The following is an 11,859-nucleotide window of genomic DNA, read 5'->3' as shown; positions in this document are numbered from 1 at the left end:
CATTCCATTACTAGGTATATATCCTAAAGAAGTGAGAGCCATGACAAGAACAGACATATGCACACCCATGTTCATTGCAGCACTATTTACAATAGCTAAAAGATGGAAACAACCTAAGTGCCCATCAGCTGAGGAATGGATATCCAAACTATGGTACATACACACAATGAAATACTATGCAACACTAAAGAATAATGTAGAATCTGCAAAACACTGCATAACGTTGGATCAACTTGGAGGACATTATGCTGAGCAAAATATATCACTCACAAAAGGACAAATATTGTATTAGTCCATTCTTGTAAAAAGTCAAGGAAAGATTTGTATTTGGAAAGAAATTTACTTTGTTGGCTACCAGGGGTGGGAGGGTACCATATGAACCACCATTAGATAGGTAAAGATAAGTACTGATTTGGGTGAAGAGAAAGGCAATGTACCAAATATGAGTGATCAACATGGTGGCATTGAGGAAGAGGAAGACATACAGAGGTACATACATGAAAGGTGCAGACAACAAAGATGAACCCTTTTGCACGTACAGTTCTGCATTGTCAGTGAAGGCAAACATGAGTATACGGGTGGCTAGGTAGGTGGACAGGCTGAACTACTGGGTATGTCTATGCAGCAGAGAGTGTACTCAAAACCATGTATAGGGTTGGCAGACAATGGTTCTACAAGTACATTTGTATGTTCTGTAAGAATTCCCAGGTGTATAAAAGAGCTGACAAAGGACAAGGTTGTAGTCACTTCTTGGTCACAGCCAGCTACCCAGAGGAAGCAAGTAGTTGAACCTGTGGGCTCAGGATTATGGTCACAGGGGACATCAAGCTCAACTGGCATAACATACCACACAAAACATTGTTCCACCTCCTACTTTGGAGAGTAGCGACTGACATCTTAAAAGCTTGCAAACAGCCATCTAGATGCAACGATGGGTCTCTCCTAGTCCAGAGCAAAGAAGAATAAAGAAAACCAAAGATTCATGGAAACAATTCATCCTAGCCACTGATACACTGTGCAATCTGCAGCCTATATGACTGTGAGACATGAAGAACTAGATGGTGCCCAGCCACCACTGTCAACCTCTTTGAGGGAGTCTATGTAGGAGATGCTGGATAGAGAGGGAGAACAATGTGGAACAAAACTCAAAATCATTTGGAAAAGAAAGAGGGGGGCAGGTTTGCTGGCCTGATAGAGCCGGGTGGAACCACTGAGACTATGGCCCCTAGCTGCCCTTCAGATCTGGAATTGAACCTACACCTCAACCAAACAAAAGACAGGCATATGAGTTGAACATTTACCTGAGGTAGATACACTCCTTGGAGAAAACAGTCATGTGAGAAAAAGGGCTATTTATGTGCAGGGAGACAGCTCAGGGGGCAGGAGTGCATGGAGGGATTGACACAGGGAAGAAGTAACTATCGGGAAGAGTTGGGAAGGAAGCTGTTGCATTGGGGTAAATTGTAGTCAATGTCATGAGACAAAGTGTATGTGAACTGCTGTGTGGAAAGTGAATTTGCTCTGTAAACTTTCACCCATATCACAATAATAAAAAATATATATATTATTTAAAAAAGGAAAATATCTTGATTTGCCCTTGTAATCATCAGCCAAGAATCTCCAGTGCCCACTCATGAGCAGTTGTATTGTGGACTCCCATAGTGGGCCAGCCAGGCAAAGGAACCACCAGGGGTAGCAGAGGACCACCACTCTGGCAGTGTACAGAAAAGTAAAACCAAGATGAAAAAGAATCAGCCAAGCTGCCCCATGAGCACATGTGTGCCCTTTTTTTTTTTTTATTTCTGGGATTATTTCAGTATGTCTTTGTGTTCAGTTTTCATTTCCAAATTTTGATACCAAATTGTTACAGTTCTTCTGGATACTTGCAGCTAACTTTAGTATTGAAAAGAACCTCACCCAATTTAATTCTATCCTATTTGTTTTTTTCTTTTCAGTCCAGCTCAAAGGGCAAGTAAATCATCAATATTAACATATGTGTTATGTTATCGACACATATGGGCCACTGATGTTTATAAACACCTTTTATTTCAAAGGTGTTTATAACCCAAATTTGTTATGTAAATATTAAAGAGCTCTCATCTCTTTACTTGACACTGAACCATAATGGTGATATGATCTAGCCATGCTCCTAGATGACATTCTATGAGAGAAGTTCCCTCTAAATCATAAAGAATGGGATTCCTTCACTCAAGGAGCTTGATTAGAGCTAAACAATAGATTCAAAACATACATGTCTTTGGTACTGAGAGTAAGGTCAGAAGGGAGAAGCCAGCTGCCCTTGATGTTGTACCTCAGTGGTTCTCCTCCAGAAGATGCACAGCCCTACCTTAGGATGTTGAATTAGAGTTTTGTTGATTGTGACATTAGGATATTTTAAAAGTTTGGCAGTGACTTCAGTATGCAACCAGAGTTGAGAACCACTGCCTTAATTAGACAATAGTCACTGAGAGGCTAGAGTTGCCCTGATTACCAAGGTAATGGATTAAGTCTAAGGCAAAGTCATAGACCAGGGGAACATAGAGGAGTGTTGTGCTTGGTAGTTGAGCTCATCAGTTCAATTCCAACACAGTGACTAATCATTCTCATTCTGAAGGAACCCTTGCAAAAGATTCCTCCCTTTTAATGAATTGAAAAAGAGTAAAGGCAATGTGTTTTCAAGCTTCTACCAATGATCTTAGAGGTCATACAAGTAATATTACATGTCAATATTATTTATTTAATAATATTATTATTATATTAATTGTTGTTTGTTGCTGTCAAGTCAGCCCTGACTCATTGTGACCCCATGTCTTATAGAACAGGTTTTCTTAGTTATAATCTATAGAGAAGCAGTTCGCCAGGCCATTATCTTCTGCACAGCTGCTAGGTGGGTTCAAACTAGCAAACTTTTTAGGTTAGCAGCCAATCTTAAACTGTTTGTGCCACCCAGGTGCTTTAAAATATCTATTAATATTAATAATATAATAAATAATATCTAATACATCAATATCATAATAAATAATATTATTTACATACATGCATAGAGACTTATTCATTCATATATTCATTGAGTTCTTGCCATGTGTCAGGTATTCCCTAAGGCAGTAAATTAAGACAGCCATGTTCCCCTTCAGGGGAACTTGAGATAAAAAATAATAAGGATGTTGAATACTAAGGAAGGGTAATGAAGGAGCTCTTTGGAAGCACAGAACAGGGGTCCTACTTTAGAAAGTCTCTTGAAGACACATGTTGGGCTTTAAGAAATGACCTTTCTGCCTGTAGGCCACTCTGTGTTACAGAAACATCTAATCATCTACCATAGCCATTGTCATCAGAAGGATAGCTGGAAGTTTCAGACCCAGTGACATAGGCCTGTATATGTGGTGAAGGGAGCAAAAAGTATCTGGGCCACCCCTTTGTTTCAGAGGTCACATTGGGAAACTATATGTTTGCACAAAGATGCAATCAGATAATTATTTTTTTTTATTCTGAATAAATTACAAGCTGTTAAGTACACAATGAACGTGCCTCTCTCAAGCAAGAACTGTAGTGATTGATGGAATCCAATGTTGATTTGTTTCCTCTGTAACCTTGGATTAAATGTTACTTAAATGTTCAGCCAGGAGAAGGGCACCCACATGCCAAGGGACATGGGCTGAAATGGCTGGTTTGGCTTTGTGAGTTGTGGTGTACATGGTTTCCTAAAGGGATTAGACATAGACCAAAACCAAAAACCCACTGCCATCAAGTTGATTCTCGCTTATAGTGACCGTATAGGACACAGTAGAACTGCCCTATAGAAATTTCTAAGGCTGTAAGTCTTTAATGAAGCAGATAGCCTCATCTTTCTCCCACAGAGCAGCTGGTAGATTTGCACTGCCGACCTGTTGGTTAGCAGCCAAATGCCTTAACCACTGCCCCACCAGAGTTCCTTTAGACAGAGAAATCAAGAAGTCAAGTTACTTTTACAGGGAGGGTAAGGGTATAATTGTTGTTGTTGTTGTTGTTGTTATGTGCCGTCGAGTCGGCCCCGACTCGTAGCGACCCCTCCTTAGGTTTCTGAGGCAGTATCACTACGGAAGTAGGATTACCCAACCATCCTTCTGAGGAGTGGCTGGTGGGTTTGAACCACCAGCCTTCTGGTTAGCAGTCAAGTGCTTTAGCCACTATGCTACCAGAGCTCCTAAGGGTATAATACAAAGCAGCAAAAGAAACGTGATAAAGGTTAGTATTGTGGAGAGATGGAAAAGAGGCTTTGACAGTGAACCAAACCAGTTGCCCTTGAACTTTTGCATGATCATTCACATATCAAGTAAGTCTACATGTCTCTGAAGTTATATTTCTATCATTTACTTACATTTCTGCTTGTCTTATATCAATTTATACTGTTACAGTCAAGTATACATGGGCGTAAATTAGAGTGTTGTTTTGTTTTTTAACCTGGAAGGAAAGCCATTTTAAAGTCCAGGTTTCTGTACCCAATAGTACCTGTAGCACTGGCATTTTGTAATGCATATTTCTGTTTTTTTTTTTTTTTTTCTAGTCCCTAAGAAATGGCTTTTTAATACTGAGATTCCAAGACCTAAGGAAGTAGATGCCTGGTCATATTTTGCCAGGAATCTGCATGTTCTGTGAGAAGAAGAACAACTGCTTTTAAGACTGTTAACTTCTCTCTCACTTTAGAAAGTCAAGTGGAAAAAAAAAAAAAAAAGATTAATTTGACAGATAGCACAGAATAAGAAAAATATTAGAAACAAGAAAATGCCATTTTTCCTATAGAGGCTCATTTCATTCTATATAGCATTTCCCTGGCTTTCTGCCAGTTGTTAGCAGGAAGAGTAATGTTATCCATTTTTGAAATTTTACTCTTGAGTATTATGGAGATAAATAGCTAAATGATAGAGAAATATCTTTCTCTCACAGTGGTAGTTTAAGAGCAGTGAAAAGAGCTCAAATGCAGATAGGTTTGATGACGTGAAAAAATTCAACCATGAATGAAGAAATATAATTTTTCTGTAGATGCTTTAGATGTTTTAGAAAGAGTACCTTTTCACATGTAGAGCTATGTCCATCTACAAAAGTGAGTGAACCACATGTGGGTATTTATAGATTTATTTGCAAGCCCTAGAAATTTTCCAGTTGAAAATTTACAACTTATATTTTGCTTCAGGACCAATGCAAGAGACCATCTATGATTTCTGGAGAATGGTGTGGCATGAAAATACTGCAAGCATAATTATGGTGACCAATCTTGTGGAAGTTGGAAGGGTAAGTCAGATTTATACTATAAATTATCATTTCCCCCATTGCTTATTTTATAATATAAAGTAAGGCATGATCCAAATTTTTGAAGTATTATATGTACTCCATGAAACATTAACTACTACTACAGCTCCTCCTATTGCTTGCTGCGCTTGCTTATAAATTATCAGTAAACATAGCTTGAATTGCTTTCATTTGTTGCGATAGCAACAGACAGGAAAGACACTCAAGATTTAAAAGCAGTTGTTATATGGCTATATTGAGCACACAAAAATATCTCTCAGTATAAATGCTTGTGGGGTTTCAAAACTCATTGGGTGTTCCCTTGGATATGAATAAATTCTTTATACTGACTCTAAAAACAGTGTGCATCACTATGTTCAATCATTAGATTATAATTACAGTATTTTCTCTTGCTTAGTTTTTATTTTCCTGTGCCTCGGTTTCCCAAATTCTTACATTACTTAATCTGTATTAACTGTTCATATGTGTTGTTTCTTATTTAACCAGAAAACTTATGTTGTTATAATGTCAGTGGTGAGATGCTGTAGGATTACTTCCAAAATGAAATTCAAAAAATAAGAAAATGCACAGGATGCAGTTGCTTTCTTTCATAGTAGGCCCAGTTTCATGCTTATGTGCAACTCAAGAGCAGAACCCATTTATTCTTATAGAAGTTGACATTAACTCAGCAAAGCCAGCCTAGAGGTTAGGCTAGAATTGAAATACTTGAGCATGAACCATAAAGGCATTTTCTCTTAAGGTTCTAGAAAATTATCAATAGACAAAAACTGAAAAGAAAGATGTTTCAATTTCTGCCAAAATGGCTGAGTAAATAGCCTGACAACCTCCCTCTACAAACAGCTAAAAATTCTACATAAACTCTAAATATATATTTCAATATATTATATATAACATATATATGTAAATTCATACACACATAAATACATACTTTTTAATGTTTAGCTTAGCTCTCCAGAAAGTACAGAAAACTACTGCCAATTAGAAACAAAGTGAGAACTAGAGAGTAGAGAGAGAAAGTGGACATTGCAACTGCCCTTAGGAGGTTGGGTGAGGGTATTATGCAGTGAGAGGACTACCAGCCTTGGGGATCTTGGATCTTGGCTTTAAGGCTCACCAGAGATAGGAGTAAGGTATTGGGCCTATGTGATGCTAAAATGTGAACTGAGATTGCCACATAAAACTAGAACCCACAAAGGGTAGACACTCAGTGAGAGGGCGAGAAAATGAACACAGGGAAATGACAAGGAATTTCATTTGTCTTCATTAAAGATCTGTGTGAAAACGCACTTCCACTCACTAATGGATCAAAGAAAACAATATAAATCAGAAAATATTTAGAATTTTAGAACTGTGAACAGAAAGTACTAAACTTATAGAATGCAATTAAACTGGAACCTAAAATGAAACATCCATAGTGATACCACCTCGCAAACCTAAGGAGGGGGTTGCTGTGAGTTGGATCTGACTCAACAGCAGTGAGGTTTTTTCTTTGTTTTTTTTTTTTAAATGAGATACATGTTCTTAAATGTCTTATTAGAAAAGAAGGAAGACTAGCTAAGCAACTGCATTAAGCAAGGGGCACAGTGGGCAAATCCCACCTTTCCTGTTTCATGTGTTACAAGGATCAGTATGAATTCACTTCTCAAAATTTGGAAATGGATTCATTGCTCACCTCCCCACTTCTCCATCCTTTTCACCAGCCACTCATTTGGTACATTCACTGTCAGCTCCAGCCACCCAGAGCTGGATCAGAGGTCACAAGTTAGATAACACCATCTTTCAGTCCCAGACACCCAGCACTAGGTCAGAGCTCACACGCTAGAAGAACAACTTCTTTCATACTACCAGATAAGCAGACACCAGCCCCTGCTGGCTCTCGCTGTCCTATTGGTTTACTAATTCACTGGAACAACTCACAGACTTCATGGAGAATACACCATAATTACCACAGATTTATTACAACCACAAAGAGAGCTTCCATGTCCCTGAGAGACATACTACACTCTCACATGCATGATTACCAACCAGGAAACTTCCTTAGAGCCTTTGTGTTCAGGGCTCTTATTGGCCTCACCACATGATTACATCATGCCTTATGAGGGGTAGTCAATATCAGGCCCCCAGGTAGTCCCTCTTGGTCTAGTTAACCCCCATTCAATTAGCCTCAGGTGTTGGTCCAGCTCAAAAAAACCAAGAACCAAGTCCGAATGTCTTTCTGCAAGGTGATTCTATACTTTAAGGCATTTAATTTAAGAAGACAGATAAAAAATAGAAAAACAAAGGACAAAAAAGCACTAATGAATCTAAGAATAAATTTATTAAATAGAAAGCAAAAAAAGATTATAATAAGATCAACAAAATCAAAAGCTGGTTTGGTTAAAACTACTAGTAAAATACACAGATGTCTGGTAATGGATCAGAAATAAGATGGAAAAAAAATGATAGAAATATTAAGAATAGTATAGATCTTTTTTATCATAATAGAATAATATGAATAACAATCAATTTGAACATTCAGATATCTTAATTTTCTAGAATTTTTTTTCTTTTTATTTTAAGAGCTTGTTTTACATTCAACATTATGTGTACATTTAGATTCATTCCCCATTTACCATGTCAAACTCGAACCCAGTCTCCTCCCCTCCCTACCCTGTAACCCTCCCCCTGTGCTGCTCATATTTATGCACTCCTGTTTGTCCTGCATTTCCTCAGTTTGAGTGTTGGTCCTATGGTATCCCATGGTCTGTTGCTCTAAGGGATGTATTACGATAGAGTATGAGGGTGCATCATTCTGGGTTGAGTGGTATGCATGTACATCTTGTTAACTATTGGGCTGAGAGCCAGCCCCTGGGGTTGTGTTTTATTCCGGGTGCAGAATGTATTCCAGGGCCATAGTATTGGGAGTCTCACCAGATTTCATCTGACCAGTAATTCTGGTCATTATTGAGGTTTTGGATTTTGTTCCATGTTTCCCTCCCACTCTATCCAGGATCTCCAGATTTGATCCTTCCCTGGGTGGTTGGCGTTGGTAGCTGGGCACCATCTAGTTCTTCTGGTCTCTAGGACCATCGTGTCCTGTGGCTGATTGCTTCCAAAGGCCCTTGTTTTGTTGTTGTTGTTGTTGTTTTGTGGGTTTTTTTGTTTTTTTGTTTTTTTTTTTTGCGTTCTTCGCTTCAAACACTAGGAGACCATTAACTGCATCTTAGATGGCTGCTTGAAAGCTTTTAAGACCCCAGTCACTATTCATTAATGTAGGATGTGGAGCAAGGCTTTTATGTATTTTGTTGTGCCAGTTGAGTCTGGTGTTCCCCAGTACTATGGTCCTGAGACAGTAGATCTATCGGATCTCTCTCCCATAGTGTCTGGTTGTCTGTGAGGGATTTCTCTGTGTCTGTCTTCTGTTGTTTCTGTAAGGACTGCAGGTATTTTATATCACTGGTGTCTGTGCAAGATTAGCCTCAGCTGATCTATCCTTGGTCTAGAGTACACTTCGGTTCACTGACCCCCATCTGATCATCTCAGGTGTTTATTTGTTATCTGTAGCCTGGTGTTTGGTGTTAATGGCAATGCAGTATTGTGGAGACATTGATTGGTATTAGCATTTGTCATCTATCTCTTATGTGCACAATTTGGTGTTCTCCCGTTTCCTAATGTTATCATGGTGATCACAGATCCTTCCCATATATCCCTCCCCCTACCCACGTCAGCACGTGGGCCCCAACTAGCCCAAAATTAATCCCCCTCTTCCCGCCCCATCCCAGTAACCTACTGAGTGAGTTCCCTTTCCCAAGCAAACCCTTCTTTGTCTTTTTACAGTAATAGGCTCATATAGTACTTATCTTTCTGTGATTGACTTATTTCACTCATCATAATGTCCTCCAGGTTCATCCATGTTGTGAGATGATTTGCGTATCCCTCATTGTTCTTTAATGTAGCATAGTATTCCATTGTGTTCATATACCATAATTTGGTTATCCACTCATCCATTGATGGGCATTTAGATTGTTTCCATCTCTTTGCTTTAGTGAATTGTGCTGCAGTGAACATAGGTGTACATATGTCTGTTCACATGCTACCTGTCACCTCTTTAGGATATATTCCTACTAGTGGAATTGCTGGGTCAAATGGTACTTCTATTTAGAAAAATATTTTTGAAAACTGGCTGAAACCAAAAATCGGAATAGACAATACTTATTTAAAAATTCCATTGTGCCAATATCAAGCAGGTCAACATATGCACTATGGGAGTCTCAGAAGGAGAAGAGAGAAAAAGGCAGAAAGAGTATTTGAAGAAATAATAACTGAAAAGTTCCCAAATTTGATGAAAGAAATGAGGCTATACATCTATGGAGTTCAATAAACTCCAAGTAGGATAAAACCAAGAGATGTACATTGATACACATTATAATCAAACAGTCAAAAATCAAGGAAAGAGATAATCCTGAAACCAGCAAGAGGGAAGTCAGTCATCACATACAAAGGATCCTCAGTAAGATTAAGGGTTTCTCCTTAGAAACCTTGGAGGTCAGAAGGCAGTGGGGTGACATATTTAAAGTGCTAAAAGAAAAAACTCTCAACCAAGAATTCTATGTCCATCAAAACTATTCAAGAATAAGGTAGAAATGGACTTCCAGTAAGATGGCAGAATAGGCAGGCAAGCTACACGGACCCTCTTCCACAAAGAATCAAGAAACCAGTTGACAGATATATGGAAGATAATCCTGGACCCTGAGCTTTGAAAGGAAGTATATAGAAGTGAATTAGGCACGAATGGGTAGAAAAACCTGAATGAAAACAGTATGGAGAGGGACAGTGCTGCAGATTGTCAGCTACTCTGATGGCCACCGACAGCCTGAATATTTCCAAGTGGTATTAGGACCTAAGAATTGACCTAAAGATCACCCCTGGTTGTCAAGGGCTTTAGGGACAACTGCACTGGTAGCTGATGACTAGGAAAGGTTACATCAAGGAGGGAGACAACCTGAGCTGTGGACTTTCAGCTCTCTGGAGGGTGCAGACATTTTGATTGTTTCCAAGTGGTGGCCATTTTGGATATTTAAAGTGACAGCATTCTCATTCAGATTCCAGGGACCTAAGAATAGGCTCCATTTCCAAATGATGGCAGAGACATATGGGTGGCTAACAACAGGAAAGGAGAGAGGTAGGAAGTGTATAAGTGCTGCCACTAGTGAATAGAGGAACACAATACCCTGCTTACTTAGATAACATTCAAACAAAACAAAGAAAACGAAAATCTTGGGCAAGTCACTCCAACATACAATCACTAATTAAATATTAATATAAAAAGTCACAATGTCTCAGAGACAACAGAGCATCACAGCCCACACAAAGAAGCAAGATAAAGCAAGAGAAAGAAAGGACTAGGATACAGACCCAGAACACATCCCTGAGGAAGATGCAGCATTGGAACTTCCTGATAAGGAATTCAAAAGGATTATATTTAAGTACCTTCGATGGATTGAGAGACAGATCAAGGAAAACACTGACAAAATTGATGAAAACACAGAGAAAACCCAAGAGCAACAATTCTGAAAGACAATACAAGAACAAGATACAAAATAAATGAGAAATTAGAAATTATGCAAAATCTACAAGTGGAAATCCAGAAGATTAATACTAAATTTTCAGAAATAAATAACACACTAAACAGGCAAAGGAGTAGAATTCAAGAAGTCCAACAAACCCCAAAAAGGATAGAACCCCAAAGAAAATCACCAAGATATATCATCATCAAACTCACCAAAATCAAAGACAAAGAAAGAACCCTGAAAGCAGCCCAGGAAAAACAAAAAATTACCTACAAGGGGCAAGCAATAAGTCTAAGCTCTGATTTCTTGACAGAAACCATGGAGTTGAGAAGACAATGGGATGGTATATATAAAATCCTGAAAGAAAAAGAGTTTTCAACCAAGAATTATATGTTCTTGTTGTTGTTAGGAGCCGTCGAGTCATTTGCGACTCATAGTGACCCCATGCACAGCAGAACGAAACACGGACCGATCCCACGCCAGCTCCACGATCCCTGATATACTTGAGCCCATCATTGCAGCCACTGTGTCAGTCCATCTCATTGAAGGCCTCCCCCTCTTTCGTCGACCCTCCACCCTACCAAGCATGACATCCTTCTCCAAGGAATGGTCCCTTCTGACAACATGACCAAAATAGGTGAGACGAAGTCTGGCCATTCTTTCTTCTAAGGAGCATTTCGGATGCACTTCCTCCAGGACAGATCTGTTAGTTCTTTTAGCAGTCCATGGTACTTTTAGCATTCTTCACCAGCACCACAACTCAAAAGCATCAACTTTTTTTCGGTCTTCCTTATTCATTGTCCAGCTCTCACATGCATATGAGGCGATTGGAAATATCATGGCTTGTGGCACCTTAGTCCCCAGTGAGACATCCTTGCTCCTCAGCACTTGAAACAGTTCCTTCGCAGTTGACTTTCCCAATGCTACATGTCGTGTAATGTCCTGACTGCTGCTTCCATTGGCATCGATTGTAGAACCAAGCAACGTGAATTCTTTGACAACCTCAATCTTCTCTCCATTTATT

General features: G+C 39.1%; 1 protein-coding gene across 1 annotated transcript in view; it reads left to right on the top strand.

The window, feature by feature from the left end:
• Nucleotides 1-11,859, top strand: part of PTPRM (protein tyrosine phosphatase receptor type M) — a 1,084,438-nt gene that overhangs the window by 1,020,183 nt on the left and 52,396 nt on the right. Inside the window, exon 23 of the mRNA XM_042782070.1 lies at nucleotides 5,171-5,268. Coding sequence (XP_042638004.1) covers nucleotides 5,171-5,268 — 98 coding nt within the window. The remainder of the gene's footprint in view (nucleotides 1-5,170; nucleotides 5,269-11,859) is intronic.

This window comes from Orycteropus afer, unplaced genomic scaffold, assembly GCF_000298275.1.
Source record: "Orycteropus afer afer isolate SDZICR_OR568_19922 unplaced genomic scaffold, OryAfe1.0 scaffold00234, whole genome shotgun sequence".
NCBI lineage: Eukaryota > Metazoa > Chordata > Mammalia > Tubulidentata > Orycteropodidae > Orycteropus > Orycteropus afer.
Note: the sequence above shows the minus strand (reverse complement) of the source record. Positions and strands in the feature narration are given on the sequence as shown.